This window comes from Myxocyprinus asiaticus, chromosome 9, assembly GCF_019703515.2.
Source record: "Myxocyprinus asiaticus isolate MX2 ecotype Aquarium Trade chromosome 9, UBuf_Myxa_2, whole genome shotgun sequence".
Taxonomy (NCBI): Eukaryota; Metazoa; Chordata; class Actinopteri; order Cypriniformes; family Catostomidae; genus Myxocyprinus; species Myxocyprinus asiaticus.
The window spans coordinates 34,095,251-34,114,322 of record NC_059352.1 but is presented as its reverse complement, the minus strand read 5'-3'; the positions used below and the strand labels follow the sequence as shown (position 1 = coordinate 34,114,322).

At 39.6% G+C, this 19,072-nt stretch overlaps 1 protein-coding gene across 5 annotated transcripts in view; it reads right to left on the bottom strand.

Annotated features, from left to right (window-relative positions):
* Positions 1-1,539: 1,539 nt before the first annotated feature.
* LOC127446054 (mRNA export factor-like) overlaps positions 1,540-19,072 on the bottom strand; it is a 77,313-nt gene continuing 59,780 nt past the window's right edge. For 4 of the 5 annotated variants that reach the window (XM_051706680.1, XM_051706686.1, XM_051706687.1 and 1 more), the window contains 5 exons: positions 4,792-4,898; positions 4,586-4,661; positions 4,187-4,381; positions 2,548-2,633; positions 1,540-1,920 (listed from right to left, as the gene is read on the bottom strand). In XM_051706680.1, the coding sequence (XP_051562640.1) occupies position 1,920; positions 2,548-2,633; positions 4,187-4,381; positions 4,586-4,661; positions 4,792-4,898 (465 nt within the window). In that variant the 3' untranslated portion in view covers positions 1,540-1,919. Of the gene's footprint in view, positions 1,921-2,543; positions 2,634-4,186; positions 4,382-4,585; positions 4,662-4,791; positions 4,899-19,072 lie in introns of those variants that run through there. The other variant, XM_051706682.1, reaches the window with a different exon arrangement.

The window sequence follows — 19,072 nt, the reverse complement described above, 5'->3', positions numbered from 1 at the left end:
TGCTCATTACTATTTTGGGGATAAGTATACACCCCCCTAAAGCAGCAGATACTCTGGGAGTGGTGATTACTGCTTTGGAAAAGGTCATGAGGCATCATTGTATTACTCCCTGCTAATTCAGAGTTTGGGGGACAGAGCTTTAACTTCTATCAAAGATTATGGAAGAAAGATTTAAACTTGATATTGGAGGAGAGAGTGTGGGCTAGGATTCTAAAAAACATCAAGTTTTTATCTAGAGATGCAAGGGTGCACCTTATGCAATTCAAGATTTTACATAGATTCTATTGGACCCCCTCTAGACTGTATAAGCTTGGTCTTAAAGACACACCCACCTGCTGGCGATGCCAATCGGTGGATGGAGACATGGCACATGTTTTTTGGTGGTGTGCCGAGATCCAGGAATTTTGGTTAAAGGTTCAGAGTTGTGTGTGTGAAGTGTTGGGCCCTCGGGTTTCGTTTGCCCCAGACTCTGTGTTTTGGGCGATGGGGCAGTCATCGATATAGGAGATAAATACATAAAAAATTGGGTCTTGACCAGTGTTATGACAGGCAGGCAGATTGTTTTAAGGGGATGGAAGTCAGCTGGAGCTCTCTCATTTCGGGAGTGGTGCGCGGAGATGGGGAGGGTGGCAGCTTTCGAGGAGGTGTCGTGTAGAAGGCTGGGGATCTGGGATTCATTTGATGGGAAATAGGGGAGTCAAAATCAAAAGTAACAGTCAGTATCTAGTGTGGCCACCAGCTGCATTAAGTACTGCAGTGCATCTTCTCCTCATGGACTGCACCAGATTTGTCAGTTCTTGCTATGAGATGTTACCCCACTCTTCCACCATGGCACTTGCAAGTTCCCAGACATTTCTGAGGGGAATGGCCCTAGCCCTCACCCTCCGATCCAACAGGTCCCAGACATGCTCGAGATTCGGGCTCTTCGCTGGCCATGGCAGAACACTGACATTCCTGTCTTGCAGGAAATCACACACAGAACGAGCAGTATGGCTGGTGGCACATGCTGGAGGGTCATGTCAGGATGAGCCTGCAGGAAGGGTATCACATTAGGGAGGAGGATGTCTTCCCTGTAATGAACAGCATTGAGATTGGCTGCAATGACAACAAGCTCAGTCCGATGATGCTGACACACACCGCCACAGACCACGATGGACCTTCCAACTCCAAATCGTTCCCGCTCCAGAATACAGGCATCGGTGTAATGCTCATTCCTTCGACGACAAACACGAGTCCGACCATCACCCCTGGTGAGACAAAACCACGACTCGTCAGTGAAGAGCACTGTCTTTGCCAGTCCTGTCTGGTCCAGCGAAGGTGGGTTTGAAAGGGAACCATGCCATGGCCCTAGGTGTTCATTTATGTTGCCTGTCTGTCATGTTCTTCCATATATCAGTAAGACTTAATTTTTCTTATGAATTAAGATAAAATATTTCTTCTTCATGAAAATTAGGTTCTAAGAGCAGTGTGTTTATATTACAAAAAAAAAAAAAATGTTTCTGCCTTCAGGAGAATAAGACGAGAAATGTCAACATGCAGTGAAAGCTCTGAAAAGATTTATTATTGTTTACACAAGCAATCTGATTCCACACCAAGCAGAGAAAGTAACATCGAGGTGAAAATCCATTTTGTTTGGAAGGCGATATAAAAACAAAAAACAAAACAACAACTGCAAATAATGAATAACTTCATGAAGAAAAATTTACATTAAATTACATCAAGAATACCAAAGCATAGTTTCCTCAGTCGTCTGAAAAGCCACTGCTCACATCATCATTGCTTATTAGCAGTTGGCCCCTTCTAATTGGTCCATAAAAAATATTCATTGCTACGCCATTGGTCCAGGTGTTAGCCGAATGGGGGTCTTCCATATTTACACACTAATGCAGGTCTTCCAAGATGTGATGAAGCTTGACAGATCTAAAGACAGGAGGGTCAGGCGTCAGTCAATTCAGTAATCTTTTTTCCCCCAAATCAAATTTATTTTTTGTTTTTTTTCATGAACATATGTACACATAAGAGATGCATGATGGTTAACATTTATGAATTCTTTATTCTCTGAAATTTGTGAGCTTATACCAAAGCTTTGAAGTTTCCTGTATTGGAGATTTATCTAATAGATTGAATGATGAAACGGAATGGAAGCATACCTACTAAAAGCACTGCAAATGGATACATTAATTCCTGGCAAAGATTGACTTATTGAAAGCTGACTATTCATAACATGGTGGCTTTTCACAAGTAAACAGGTGATTCATGATTATAATCAATGCATACATAGTCCAGTGCACTCCTAATCTAAACATTTACTTATGGACTGAAGCAGAGTCTCCTTTCTATACATCATTTTAGAAATGTAAATTTGTCCTCTCTTAGATTAAAATCCCTGCAAGCTATCTAAGAGCAAAAACAACCAGCCTCCCTGTATTATGAGATACCAAAGAATCACAATTGCAAAAGAACAAAAGTCGGGGCAAGTAAGGCAGCACACCTGCCCTTGCCCGGTGAAAGACACCATCTCCATCGTAATGGATAGTCTGCTCTCACCATTTCTTATTCCGTGGCTTCAGCTCCTCAGCCGCATTCCTCAAGAAGATGTAATTCTTTTTCTGGGGATTGTAGTATTCATGTCCCTGTTGCCAGAGAAGAGATAAAAGCGAGCATAGACTAACCATACTGTCACAGAGTTCACTAGAATGACACAAATACAATTCCACTAGGGATGAACTTCATGAACTTTAGTCAACTCTTGTAACTACCAAAGACAAAACCAAATCATTAAAAAGTTTAATACTCCAAGGCAGTGACACACAACACAAATGCAAGAACCTTTTCATACTTCAAAATTTGAATTAATCATGTGACTGTTAATGTGTTTGTGCTTGTATTGAATTACAGTGCAATCAGAAAGTATTCAGACCCCTTCATTTTTTTCACATTTTGTTTTGTTGCAGCCTTAGTCTAAAATGCTTTAAATAATTTTTTTCACATCAATCTACACTCCATACCCCATAATGACGAAGCAAAAAACTGATTTTTGATAACTTTGCAAATTTATTAAAAAGAAAAAACTAAAATATCACACTGACATAAGTATTCAGACCCTTTGCTATGACACTTGAAATTTAGCTCAGGTGCAACCCATTTCTCTGGATCATCTTTGAGACGTTTCTAAACTTTGACTGGAGTCCACATGTGGCAAATTCAATCGATTGGACATGATTTGGAAAGGCACACACCTGTCTACATAAGGTCTCACAGTTGATAATGCATATCAGATCAAAAACCAAGCCATGAGGTCAAAGGAACTGCCTGCAGAGCTCAGGAGACAGGATTGTGTCGAGGCACAGATCTGGGGAAGGCTACACATTTTTTTGGGCTGCATTGAAGGTTCCCAAGAGCACAGTGGCCTCCATAACTCTTAAATGGAAGAAGTTTGGAACAACCAGGACTCTTCCTAGAGCTGGCCGCCACGGCCAAACTGAGCAATCGGGGGAGAAGGGCCTTGGTAAGAGAGGTGACCAAGAACCTGATGATCACTCTGGTTGAGCTCCAGAGATCATTTGTGGAGATGGGAGAAACTTGCAGAAGGACAACCATCATTGCAACACTCCACCGATCTGGGCTTATGGCAGAGTGGCCAGACAGAAGCCTCTCCTCAGTGCAAGACACATAAAAAACACCTAAAGGACTTTCAGACTGTGAGAAACAAGATTCTCTAGTCTGATGAAATGAAGATTGAACTGTTTGGCCTCAATTCCAAGCATCACGTCTGGAGAAAACCAGGCACCGCTCATCACCTGCGCAATACCATCCAAACGGTGAAGCATGGTGGTGGTAGCATCATGCTGTGGGGATGTTTTTCAGCAGCAGGGACTGGGAGACTGGAATATTATGCATCTCGGCTAACAATCCATTTTTTGTGGAAGAATGAAAGGGAGTTGCACTTTCGTTATTTGTTACGAACTGTCATTTTATATTACTGAAACTGTAAATACTGGCTGTATCAAGACAATCTCAAATGTAGCAAGGGGAGTAGGAACAATCTGATACAGATTTTTTCTAGAGGAACCTCAGAGTCCATCATACATCCAATGACAATTCTCTGAACTTGGTGATCAGCAAAAGGTTGCTATTTTATTATACTGTTCAAAATTCTCAATGTTAAATATATTCAAGTCTGTACCTTAGACCAGTCATAGCTGGAGGCATAGGCAAAAATGTTCCCATTGTTATTGAAGCAACATGCTGTTATTGGTTGATCCAATTGTTCAGAGGTCTTTAACTTAGTGCGAGCATCTTTATCCCAGAAACTGAAGCGCCCATCAGATCCTACTGTCGCCAGAGTGCCATGGACAGGGTGAAAGGAGATAGCATTTACCTAAAACAGAGAGAACAAATTCTGTGAAACAAACAGAAAGACTTTAAATTCTGCTTATTGGAGAACAGGTAGAATATGCACAGAGTTTGTTCCCCCCTCTTTGACACTGAAACACTGGCCCAACTTAGACTAGACTAAATGTCCAAGCAATCAAATTGCATTTAAAAAATATGAACATTTCTGCACAGTTACAAGAATACTCACAGCATAAATGTCTTGGGGTGTGGCAGTGTTGGTTCCATTGGACCTGTGGCACTTAAAGGTGAAATTGTCCTTGGCTCTGGGTTAAAAAAACAATTGCATATTTATTTCATGTTACTTCATTAGACATAACTCTAAATGTAAAAAAAATGAACAAAAAACAGACAAACTAACTGTCGATCGGATAAAGTGATCAGACAGAGACTCACGGGTTAGGTGGGTTTATGTAGTGAATGGCAACTCGTCCCTCGATGCTGCCAAGTGCAAAACCAGTAGGTTTATTCTGCTTGTCCTTAAAGATAGCCACACAGCGGTGCTGTTAAAGAGAAGAAACATGAGTTAAAACACACCAAGAGTGTTTGCAATAGTATCTGCAGAGGACCAAAAAAAAAAAAAAAAAAAAAAAAAACCTAGTTAAAAAGAGGTGAAATGGACCATCAGACAAACAAAGAATCATGATTGAGCAGAAGTTCATGCAGGGCAACTACATAAGCCCCTTTCCGACATGTAGTTTGGGTACTTCCGAAGAGGGATTTTCTGGAAGACCTTTAAAGAGGAACTATATACCTGAAAACACTTTTCCCTATTGCTTTCGCATCTACAATGTTCAATTGAACTACAACCGTCTTACTGAGCTGCACCGCAGACTCTGAAAACATGTGAAGATTAACCGCTTCTGAACCATGCTTAAAGCACTGTGATGCACGCACTGTCTGCGGAGGTTTGTGCAAAAATCCAGCGAAAATATAAATTATTTTAGTTTAGTTAGTTTAGGATTTTAGTTAAAGCAAAGTGCTCTGGTTTCACTTTAATTTAACGATAGTGTAATGGCAAATGTTATTTGTCGTTGTCGGTTCATACACACAGTGTTAATGACATGCAGTGACACAGAGCAGCCCTGTGTCCGCTTAAGGTGCGGTCAAACATACACTGCCATTCAAAAGTTTGGAGTCACTCATTCTTTATTATTATTATTTTATCACATTTTAGAATAATAGTAAAGTCATTAAAACTATGGAATAACACAAATAGAACTATGGGAATTATGTTGTGACCAAAAAAACACAACTGTGTTATATTTTAGCATCTTTAAAGTAGCCACCCTTTGCCTAGAATTTGCATAATTTTCTGAGAAAATGCTTTTCTTTATTATTCGGTCCAAGTCAACCGTTTAAAAAAAATAAAAATTTAAATACAATTTTAGTTTTGTAATTAAATTAATAATTTGGCACAATTATATTTTTGTCTTCAAAACTAATTTCAAACATTTATGCAAACGCCTTTAGATCAAAAGGTTTTTAAGATCATGACAAACATTTCAGTCCAGTGACCCCCAACTTTTGAACAGCAGAGTACCTTTGCACTGAAATTGCATGGGCGAAATACAGTCATCTCAGTGGAATCCGCACGATCGTGAATTTCGGACGGTACTCTTCCGAAGAATTTCCACTCAAGTTTGGTGAACTTCGCCGCGCTGACAAATGGAAAATTGCATGGTTTCACAGTGACCTCTGTGTGGGTGGTGCTTCGTACACAGCTACACTGAATATTCATAACCCATTGGTGTAATTAAACTTAGTGACCTTAAACGTAATACCTCATCAGTTTTAATCCCAGTGTTACAATTATGATACCTATGCCCGGCAAAGGACTGAGAGGCCACCAGCGCGGATGATAATAAAGTCCTTTCACTTTGCCATGTCCTGTGTGAAACGCCATGTGCTGGACACAAGGTTTTCATATTTGCCATACCTCTCATGCCTGTCTGGAACTTCCAAGACTAAGCTGTTGAATTAGACATACCCCCTCTTCCCAATACCCCAGCCTGCAAAGATGCTGTTGTACCATTGACCATCATGAGCAGAAGAGCAGCGCGTCTTCGCAGGGTTGTTAAAAACAACAGTAGCAAAACGGCACCCTTGATTGACAACTGTTATGAATCTGAATATGGCATTAAACCTAAATGAGCTGTTTAAACTACTATACTATGAGAACATGCAAAATGATAGATAGGCAAAAAACACAAAGTCTTACGATTGGCTTATCAAATACTAGGCTCGTTTGAGATGAGCAAGTTCTGTGCAGAACTGATCACCGTTATTACCGGCAGGTGCATGCCGGTTAGAAATTTGTCCAATTTCCTGTGACATCATGACAACTAATGTCAAAAGATGTCCCACGAGAACGAGGTGGCCACAGTTGTAGCAGGCAGGTGGTGCAGTTGCTTTTTCCGAGATGCTCGAACTACAAGCACGATGGGAAACGACTTGCTGACGACACAGCTTAATGCTCATTGGCTTAAACAACCGTGATGTTTCGTTCTCTTCTAAAATGTTTGATTTTTTTTATCTCTAATATCATGTTGTGTATAAATGATATGTGAATATTCCCAACACTCTAACAGTGCAATCTCTGTATGGGATATGTGATTGGTATCATATTTTTGAAATATCTAAAATGTGTGTCTCTATTAAACTAAAAATGGATGGAAATTAAATAACAGGTACACTGAGTGTCTTGTTCATCATATTTATTTGAATTTAAAAGCAACAGAATTTAAATTGCATCCACTTTATTAACAACAAAGCATATGAACATGAATCATGCAATATCCGCCTTTGATCTTGTAGCGGATGATCCACTACGAGAAGTTAGAACTGTCTGACTTGACAGCTCTTATTACACTCATCCCGACTCCACCAGCCTACTCTCGTCTACTTTCAAGGTGAGGCGTTTGGCATCTCAAATATGCCTAATGTGACCCTTGCCCATGGTCCCCCCATGCACTTGTGATGACATGATAGTGATGCTGAAGTCTTAAACAGGTTATTGGTTATTGAATGGTTATTTTTTCTGAATTAATCACACATTAATTGTATTTCATTTTAAATTAATTAAACTGCAGCCTTTTGCAGTTTAAAAATCACACTAGGACATATCACTTTTCCACATCACGGAAATCATAGGGCCCTACATGTGGTATAAGCGGAGTTGGATTGTTCATTTATAAATGGAAAATTTATTCACATCCCAAGGCGTAAAGACCGCATCATCACACTACCACCAAAGGTTGTGAACTAATTTTAGAAAAAAATCAGCAGTCTGACCATTGTCTAAAGTTCACAACTGAAATGTTTTTCTAGTTAATAACAGTAATGTTAGAATGAAAAAAACATTTTTCACTATATCAGTACTTGAATTATTTTGTCGGAGCAAAGCAGAGAATGTATGGTACAGGGCTTATTTCATGATGGTCAACCATTGACCTTTCACAATGTGCAGCTGCCGGCAGAGACAAAACTATACGAATGTGTATTTCACACTTAGAGTCCCAATCGTTACCATGTTTTTGTACATGTAACAAAAACCATGTTAGCCAAAAAGGCGAAGCAGTTTTATTAGAATGTTCTTTCTAGGACAAATATTTATTTTCCAGGACATTTAGGTCTTTTTCTCATTTTCCATGACTTTTCCAAAATTTTTACAATTCAAGGTATTCCAGATTCTCCAGGACGCGTGGGAACCCTGTTAAAGGAGCTGCACGTCTTTTAAGCCATGAGTGATCGTTTTATGTGATCGGCCATACTATGAGACCCTCGATCGAGTCACAGGAAGTGAATAGCGGCCGATACCGTTCGGTGGCCAATCGATCAGAGCACGGCAATTTTACACAAACTGTTTGCAGGTTATAACTTTCACACTAAACAACACTAAACATGTTGAAAATGTGCTATAAACCTATTTATCAACACATTCTTTTGCAATCAGGGATGCAAACACATGGGGGGCAAAAAAAAGGTCCACAAGCAAGTTTTCCAGGAATGTATTTTAAAGAATAAGCTAAAAGCACCAAATCAAGTGATTTTAATTAATCAAATAAAGCAAATTAACTGCACACAAAAAAAAATTCTCCATTCTTGTCAGGCGCAGAATCACTTTGCCTCCGCTGCTGTAGCAAAGCACGCAATTTTACTTCTGTAATCAAGCAGTAGTCAAGCATGTGTTCGGAATCTGTTCTGTTCCATTTAGCTGCACTCCGTCTAGCTCTTTGAAAGGAGGAACTCAGCGGTGTGTGAGTGATTCTGCAGAGTATTGAGTGCTGTCACTGCCCTGGACCAAGTCACTGTGCTCTGTGTTAAAGCTTGTTGCTGTGATGATTCACCGCCGAACTGGCAAAAATCATGACATAATCCATTATTAAATGAAGGCCCCTATTTGACACATGTACAGTTATCACTAAATTTTGAACTGAGTAAAAACTTATCACGCACGATCATTATCAATCATCGTTTTCACGATCAATCATTGCTGTCACTTCAGAGTACTCGTGACTTTCCCAATACATAGAACTGTAGCAAGTAGCCTAAATATTGATTTAGTGTATGTTAACTGCACCCCTTACAAAAAAATCTAAACTAGCCGCCAACTTGCAGCTCATTATTTTCACATGCAAATGAGCATTTGATTCACCACAAATGTTTGCCAGAAGTTTGCATCTCTTCGCCGGTAGTGGTGAACCTCCGGCAAACCTTTGGCAACAATGGACAATTTGCCGCAAATTTGCTGTGTACCCTCGATTTTCGTAAGGGACTTTGTATCAAGTTAATTATTCTTGCCATTCTTTTTTAAAACATCCTCACTATACAACATTTTTCACAACCAAAAAACTTTTGCACAGTACTGTATATAATAAATATAATACTACAGATAATTAAAAGACAAATACATTAATACACTTTATGCTGTCAGACAAGTAAAGCACAGATTAGACAATACAAAAAGTGGCTTAAGAACGCAATATTTCAATATTATTGAACATAAGCCTATCATTTTCCTACGATCCACAGCAATCCATTTGGCAATTGAATTAGTCAATCCAAGGTAGACTTATTCTAAGGGCTTTTCAAAGACACACCTATGTACACATGCATCAGATGGACACTTTTGGAGCATCTCACTTTGGTTGCATCGTGTCATAAACACAGCTTTTTTATGACACTTTGTCGAGTTAAACGTACTTAGAAAAACACATCTTGAGACCCTTGCATTTGGAGCTGCGCTCTGTCCAGCTGTGTTTGAATGCAAAAATGTGCCCTCATCTTTTGCTGTCTGCTGTCAGTAAGTGTGGTTTGTTGCCTGCACAGCTGCGCATTGCCTGTACAGCTGGAGTTGCACTTAATGCTTCCTGCTGACTGGGAGATGTGTTTTATTACAGTATCTAATTCACAGCACTAAATAAATGCATTAAATCAAAAGCCCTAATAAAACAATATGTTTCTGAACTCAAAAACTACAAAAATGCAAAGAGAGCATTTATTAAAACCAAGCTGTAAAAACTAATTTTGTTACATCAAACAGTGGCTTATAAATGCACTGCCTCCACAGCAAGACATCAACTTTTACATCAACATGGCCCGTCCACAGGTGCTCAGTCAGTAAATGGATGTGGAGAGAGCAAAACAGAAATACACTTTGCCCGTGTCTCCGAGCAGAGTAGCAGCAGCCAGCTCCCGTAGAGCCATGTTTGTTTACATCAGTCATGCGTCTGCGTGAATGGGAGGGTGTGGATTCTGCATGTGTTTGTGACCGGACCTTGAAAGTCAAGTAGTGCGATCCCCAGCTGTTTGCTGTGTGATGCCCAGTTTCTGTCTGTAGCGATTTTCAAAGTAAGTTTATAATGCCTAGTATTTTGAAATATGTTCAGATTTTAAAAGTTGTATAGTGTGATCCAGCCTTTAACCTTTGCTTCATTATTAGAGAGGAGACTTATCCTATGTAATCAGGAAAAGGCAAAATGTGCGTGTAGAGTTGACCAACAAAAATTTGCTACATTTTGACCAACAAAAATTTTGAACAACAGAGGGCACAAAAGAGACTGTTTACATTCACAAGAATATTCTGATACAAGTCAGCATGTGGTTATTATGTGTGCATTATGTAAATGCCTTTAGGATATCTGCTGTAACAATATTTAGTTATAACCCTATCTGTGCATTTCCATCAATAAATTAAAACCTATAAAATAATAGAAAAACAAAGGTACGTAATGTGTCAAGCACACATTTTTGGAGCGAGGTGGAGAGAGAATAGTGTGCAATTCTTAAAATGTATGGTGAAAGCAATGAAAATATATTTAAAAGGTTAACTAAAAAAACTAAAAACATTTTAAACAAACGAAAAAAAAAAAGCAGAGATGGCTTAACATTACAATGTGAGTGGAGACAAAAACAAGAGAGCTTTTGGGCACTTTGCTATATATTAATTATGGGACAAAGTGTGAATGTGTAAAGAGTCAAGATGATGAACAATTTGCAAATCAAAGATTTGAATATTTTGTTCAAATTTTTAAGTAGTGAAAACAACACTCAGCAGGCATTGCCACCATAAACTGTCTTGAGACTTCAAATAAATCCATAAATGTTCTGGGTTTAATACAAGTTAAACTCTATCGACAGCATGTGTGAAAGTTGATCACAGAAAATAATTGACTCATCCCTCTTTTTCCAAAGAACAATTACATTCAGTAAGGCACATATAATAAAAGTAAACATGTCAAACACAAAAAAATAAATAAAAAAATAACTACACACCAGTTCAAAGTACCAGTAAAAGTGGACAAGACACAATGGAATCTGTTCTTCTAAACTGGTTCATGTTTGGAAATTGAGAGAAGTATACTGAAAAAAATTATTTGTTGGCTAAACAACGTATTAAATTAAATAGCTTTTTCTCAAAAAAATGCCATATTTTTGATATTTTTAGTTTTACTTAAATTGTGGTGCACACATTAATGCATTTTAAGTAATATCATGAACTCAGAGTGATGCAAACAATGAATGTATAATTACGAGATGTGTCAACTGTCAGTTAAATTTAAGCAATCCTTAAATTTTTACATTTTACTTCAAACCACGTGATACCCAAGAACGATTGAGAATACCATTTCAAGAAGCTTGGTGAGGATGGCGGAATCTTTTTCAGGTAAGCTGTCTTTAAATAAATTATTATATAAAATATTGGAATTTGTCTTTTGAACAAGTGTTTCATATGCGTGAATATCAAGTTTGCATGTCTAAGTATTAAATAAATGCAGCAAGTTTGCACTTGTTTTTGAGTGTTTCTGTGCATCGTGTTTGAATGTGTTTAATAATGTGCATCAACTGGGGAGTCACTTGACGCCATGCGAGGTTCAGAAGTGTGAATGGCGAGCTCTGCGCACTTTGCTAGTTAACATTATTAATGTCATAAACCGGTGAGATTCGATACACTCTGTTCCATAACTTTTCTAGGAGGACATTATGTCAAAGAATTCAAAACCCTCGGGATCTACTCAAGCTGACACCCACGCGGAGGCCTTGAGCCTGGGAGTCAATTTGGTTGGAGAGTTTCAGGAAATTTGGTGAGAAATGTTGAACATGTCGGCAATGCTGACGAAGGTCGTTGCTGACTTGGAGGATCTTGCTGTAATACGTCGATCGATCACTGCCATGGAGATGAAATTCACTGCGGTGGTTACAAGAGTGGGGGATGTCGAGAAACGGATCGATTATCTGGAGTCATCGGATAGGGAATTATCTGTTAATCCGCTAGCAACCAAGGTGGATTTGGAGCATCTCTGGGAGAAGTTGGAGGACATGGAGAACCGAAGCCAGCGGAATAATGTCCTTTTCGTCAGAATTCATGAGGGCGAAGGAGTTTAGGATATGGTGAAATTCCTAGATGGGCTCCTTCCAAATCTGCTCGACATAGCAAGCCATAAACTGGAAATCGAGCAAGCTCACTGGGTTCTGGCTCGGCAATCCGCTGAGGGAGAATTCTGGCCAAATTTCTGAGATCATCCGATAAAGATGTCATGTTATGCGAGGTGAGGAATAAAGGAAGGCTTTCTTGGAAGAACCACAGCATTTTCTTGTTCCAAGACTTTGCGAATTCGACAAGAGAGAATTGTTGGGCCTCATGTATTCAGATAGAAGAGAAAGGCAGGCCTAATACAGTCGTAAAAACCTAACTCAAGCCCCCACCTTCCAAGTCGTAAATTATACTGATAAAAATCACGCCAAAATCAAATAAAGGGAGTCCAAAACAGACTACAAATCCATGAAGCCTTGCTCACTAAAGGATCGAACTCTCAACTCCTACTGGATGAGGCACACAACAGAACGTCCCTCAAACATGACATCATCAGGAGTTGAAATACCTTTGAAATGTTTCGTGAGTTACTTCCAGCGACTTTGTTCACCGAATATAGACGTAGTTTTTTTGCTGCTCTCAGGTGCAACCTCGTGGCACAAGGAAGTAACGTCCGACTTGAAACTGTAGCCATACAATCTCCATCTCGCTGGACGAGTTGAGATTACTCCGTGTTCAACCGAACACTCTAACGGATCCGAAGGAGACTGCCGAGCAATTCGCATCTTCATCCGTTTGCCTACAGAAGTGAAGAGATTAAAGATTTCTCTTCCATCTTCAATCAAGTCGACATTTCTGAGTTCTCTGCCAACCCGCCGAGAATCAACAGCCGTACCGCCCGCCGACAGAGCGAGCCTCAAGGAACCAGGTCAGAGTTAAAGGACAGAGGAAAACACATTCTACCTGTGTCCTCATGCGATTCAAGTAAGGGGTTTACGTCTGGGCAGAGATAGAATATTATAGTGTGTTATTCTTGTGTTTCAAGGTTTTTGCTTGTACAGTTTACGAATCGCCATGTCCGCTAATTATTAATACTCAGGGTATTAATTATCACGATTTTGTTTTGCTGTACTGTGGTCCAACCAAATTGGATTGTTGTGCAATTTCGCCATCGCGGGTGAGACCGCAACCGAGTTCATCCATTAAAGAGTCAAATAACGCGGGACTGTTTACGAGCCGTCCACCGCGTCTCTGAGCGATGAACTAAACAGCTGCTTTCTCTCCCACGATCATGAAATCAGCTTTAGGGCCGTCACTTCTCTCTCTCTCTCGTACCAATTACACACACACGCAGGCACGCGACCCCTCACAAACATTCTGGCACACATTTTGGCTCGTAGATAGCTTAAATGCTAAAGCCCAGCATTGTCCCTAAGCTATCGTACAAGCGGATATACGCGGTAACTGGTAGACGCCATCTCCGCCCCAATTCGCGGTCATATTCCCTGGCCGGAAGTCTCGCGTGACATACTCTCCACGAGAGTCACGTCAGCTATTTTGTGCGTGTTCCTCCTTACACACACACACACACACTTTATGTGTTATAGGATTATTTTGATTTCCATATCTAATCATATCACTGTTTAGTTTGTAGTTGTAAGTCAGAAGTTTATTGACTGCATTGTATTAAATATAAATTGATATTACTGCATAAATAAACTTTGTTTATATTACAAAGAGAAGTGTTTTGGTTTGTTTTGCATACACCTGTGTCATGCTGACAGGATGTCAGTGCTCGGATTCAAACCTTCATTCATTGTTTTTTCTGGAAAATCGATATTCTTCGGATGTCGATTTTCCTAAGAAAACAATCTAATATTGAGACTGTTTTACTATTTGGTTATTAGTCCCTGATTTCAGGGTGGTGCCCCGTCAATGTTAATCCTTAATATTCTATTGATTTTTGATCATTGATAATTATCTTTGATGATTGTTGAATTTGAATGATCAATAAGCTAGTGTTAATTTTAATTAATGTTTCATCGATGTTAACAATTAATGATTATCTTTGATAATTGTTGATTTAAAGGATTAAAAAAAAAGCTAACATTGATTCTCATCAATGTTCTATTGATTTTAATAATTAATAATTATCTTTGATAATTATTAATTATTGCTAATAACCAAACTTGCTCCTAAACGTAGCACACTGCATTTACTGGAGCCCCATATGAGGTTTTAATGAGTTAGATCCAATTAATTTAAATATTGATTAATAACTACAGAAATAATATTAATATTAATATTAATATAAAATATTATTTCTGATAGTAACACTGATCTAAACAACCAGTAAAGCCCTACAAAATCGTGATCGAGTCAAGGCATGCAAGAAACTCTTACATCAACGGAAGGTTCGCTTTTGCACTGATGTTCCTGGCAAAATTAAGAACAGATGCTAAGGATGGCCGTAAAACATTCACATGTCCCCAGCAAGCGATGTCCTTCATAAAGTCAATGGAGTAAGTTATTTAAGTTATCATTCACATTGCAGCCAAGTGGACAGACTCACTGAACATTCACTTGACTGTCTGAGGAAACTGAGCGCCTTTTTTTTTTTTTTTTTTTGTGCCGAGTTTGTTTTGTGGAGTATTTCTTGCAAGTCATTGGAGTGATTAGGTCATTTGTTGCACTCATGCAGCAGCCGAATGGGCCGGCTCACTGAACATTCGTTTGACTGTCCGAGGAAACTGAGTGCCTATTTTTTTTTTGTGCTGGTTCCGCCTATTGGCTGGAGTTTGTTTTATAGCTTATCTTTTGTGTAATTCTGTCTCACGAAATTTTTATAGAAACACCATACTTGAGCAATCCGACAGCAAAGTTGTCGCGGGGGCTGTTTGAGTTTAGAGGGATGGACGCCAGTTGGCGCTGTCGTGCGTGGGGTTAATGTGCATGTTTTTCTATTTTCTGTTTGTTTGGTTCAGGGGGGAAGTTTATGGTTTGATTGTTGCACTATTGTGGTTTGAATGTGGTTTTATTTTTGACACACAATCTATTTCTCTCTTTTATGTCAAAATGTCAAATGTTAATGAGTGGACTGTTTATTTCCATGTGGAATGTGAATGGGTTGGGGCACACCATAAAAAGGAAGGAAGGTTATTTCTCTTAAGGGTAAGAAATATGATGTAGTGTTTCTTCAAGAAACGCATCTTTCCCTGCAGGAAGCTGAAAAATTTGGGAAGATATGGGGTGGACATGTTTTCTTTAGTGCTGGCTTAAGTAAGAGCAGGGGAGTAATTACACTAAGCATCTACAATTCAAATGTCTCAAACAGATTAAAGATAAATTATGAAGAGTCATTATAGTTTTAGCAGAAATTCAGGGGCAAAGTCTTATTTTGGCTAATATTGATGCACCCAACACTGATGATCAGGGCTTTTTTATAGATCTTGAAGGGATGTTGCAAGCCGCTGGCACCCCTCGTGATATAATATTGGTCAGAGACTTTAATCTTTTGATGGACTCAGTCCTTGATCATAGTGAAGCATGTGTGTATGCCCCCTAGAGCAAAATTGACGCTTCACAGGATGTGTAAATATCTTGGTCTTACAGATATTTGGAGACTTTTGAACCCATCTGGTAGGGACTATAAATTTTTTCCATCAGTACATAAGATTTATTCTAGAATAGATTTTTTTTTTTATATCCAAGTCCCTCATTTCATCTGTTGTTGATTGCTCAATTGGAAACATCTTAGTCTCAGATCACGCCCTGGTGAGTTTAGAGGTGTTGCCACATTTGGAGAAGAGGAAATCATATAGTTGGTGCTTTAATGTATCCCTTTTGCAAAATCCTGAATTTCAACAAACGATAAAGGCTGAAATATGAGTGACTCCAGTCAGGCTAAGCAACCAATTGGCCTGGTAACGCGCTCAAGGCACGTGATAAGATGCGCGGATTAAGGGTCTCAAACGCGGAGGCAACTGAGATTCGTCCTCCGCCACCTAGACTGAGGCGAGTCACTATGCCACCATGAGGGAATTCCAAATTGGGGAGAAAAGGGGACAGAAAAAAAAAAAAAGGCTGAAATCAATGTTTATATGGAGACCAACTGGTCCACAGTATCTTCTGTGGGTGTGGCTTGGGAGGCACTTAAGGCGGTTCTTAAGGGGCCAGATCATACAGTATGCCTCATTCACCAAAAAATCCAAAGCACGAGAACTCGTGAAGTTGGAAGGGAATATTAAAAGTGCCGAGGTAGAGCTGAAGCGCCGAATGTCGTCTGATGGCCTTAGAGAATTGACCCAATTGAAATACAGATGTAATACATATTTGTCACGGAAGGTGGAGTTTTGGTTATTCAGGGCAAGACAGTCATACTTTGAGTTGGGGGACAAAGCAGGGAAGCTTTTGGCTAGATATATAAAGCAGATTGAGTCTTTTTCTACCATTCCCTCAGTGAAATCCGCTAGTGGTGAAATATTTACCTCGGCCATTGATATTAAAGCTTTTAAAGATTTCTATCTTGATCTCTATAGTTCCACATCTTCGTCTACTGATGAAGATATTAGAAACTTTGTGGAACCATTAGAACTCCATAAACTGACAACTGAGCAAAATAATTCTCTTGATTCTGAGATAACCTTGGAGGAGCTTGGCGAGGTAATTAAGGCCTTGCCTATAGAAAAGGCTCCAGGGCCAGACGGCTTTGCCGCTGAATTGTTTTTAGATCTTATGCTACAGAACTGACTCCACATTTGTTAGAAGTTTATACGGAATCATTAAAGAATAGACAGCTTCCGCCAATTATGACATAAGCCCGGATCAGTCTGATTCTTAAAAAGGACAAAGTTCCAAATGAGTGTAAGAGTTACCGTCCAATTTCCCTGATCCAGCTAGACGTTAAAATATTGTCAAAAACCAATTAACCGATTAAATAAAGTTATGATATCTCTTATACATATAGATCAGGTGGGGTTTATTCGGGGCCAGAGCTCTTCTGATAACATTAGGCGTTTCATCAATATCATGTGGTCAGTGGTGAATGATCAGACTCTGCTCACTGCCATCTCACTTGATGCCGAGAAGGCGTCTGATATGGTAGAATGGGATTATCTTTTTAAGATTTTGGAAATATACGGGATCGGGAATACTTTTATTGGATGGATTAAGTTACTTTATAGACACATGGTAGCGGCGGTACAAACAAATAGATTAATTTCAGATTATTTAAATCTGGATGGGACACCCGGGCAGGGTTGCCCTCTTTCCCCATTATTGTTCCGACTTGCCCTGGAACCATTAGCAGCCGCGATAAGAAAGGAGGATGATTTTCCAGGGGTGGTGGCGGGAGGTATGGCGCATAAGCTTTTGCTTTACGCAGATGATATTTTATTATTCGTCTCCGACCCTACTAGATCTATGCCTTGCCTCCACAGAATTATTAATTCCTTTTCTAAGTTATCAGGATGCAGAGTCAGTTGTTCTAAATCCGAAGCTTTGGGTCTGACAGCGTACTTCCCAGTAACGGCTTTTCAGCCGGGCGCCTTCCAGTGGCCCAAACAGTATTAGGTATTTGGGCATTTTTTTCCCTGCAAATTTGTGTGATTTAGTTACTTCATTTTGACCCTTTAATAAAAAGGTTTGAGTGATGTGGGCAGGTGGTCTTCATTACATTTTTCTATGATTGGGAAGGTTAAATATATTAAAATGAATTGTATTCCGAAATTCAACTACCTGCTACAAACTCTTCCTGTAGATGTCCCCCTTTCTTATTTCAAGCAATTTGATAGCGTAGTGAAGTCCTTCATTTGGAATGGTAAACGTACCAGATTACATTTCAGTAAGTTGCATAGGCTGATTGACAAAGGTGGGCTAGGCCTACCCAAGACTTTGTTTTATTATTATGCATTTGGTCTCAGACATTTGGCTCATTGGTCACTTCCACCAGAGAGAGCTCCTCCCTGGTTTTGTATTGAACAGGAAGTTCTTGCCCCTATTTCGCCACTGCAAATCCTATCAAACTTATCGGAAAAGTTACACCCCGTTATCTCGCATTTGCACTCGGTATGGACAAAAGTGTCCAGAGTGTTTAATTCGGACATTTATTTAAATGTTTCCTCGAGCATATGGCTGAACCCCAAATTATGTATTAATAAGTCCCCTTTCTGCTGGTCAGAGTGGATTGTGTGGGAAGTTAATACACTTGGTGACCTATATGAGAGTGGAGTGTTAAGATCCTTTGAAAATTAGGTTCAACATTTTGGGATTCCCAGATCTCAGTTCTTTAGGTATTTACAGCTACGCCACCTGCTCTGTACTATTTTTGGGAGTAGCATACACCCCCCTAAAGCAGTAGATACTCTGGGAGTGGTGATTACTGCTTTTGGAAAAGGTCATGAGGCATCAGTGTATTACTCCCTGCTAATTCAGAATATGGGGGACAGAGCTTTAACTTCTGTCAAGAGATTATGGGGGAAAGATTTAAACTTGGTGTTGGAGAAAGGAGTGTGAGCTAGGTTCTAAAAAATTTCAAGTCTGCATCTAGAGATGCAAGGGTGCGCCTTATGCAATTCAAGATTTTACATCGATTCTATTTAGACCACCTCTAAGACCAAGCCTATACAATCTAAAGACACATCCACCTGTTGGTGATGCCAATCAGAAGATGGAGACAAAACCCATGTTTTTTGTGGTGTTAAGATCCAAGAATGTGTGATGTATTGGGCACTCGGATTTCGTTGTGTTCTGGGCGATGGGGCGGTCATGGATGTGGGGAATAAACACATAAAAATTTGGGTTCTGACCAGTGTATTGATCGCCAAACAAATTATTTTAAGGGGATGGAGTTCGGCTGGAGCA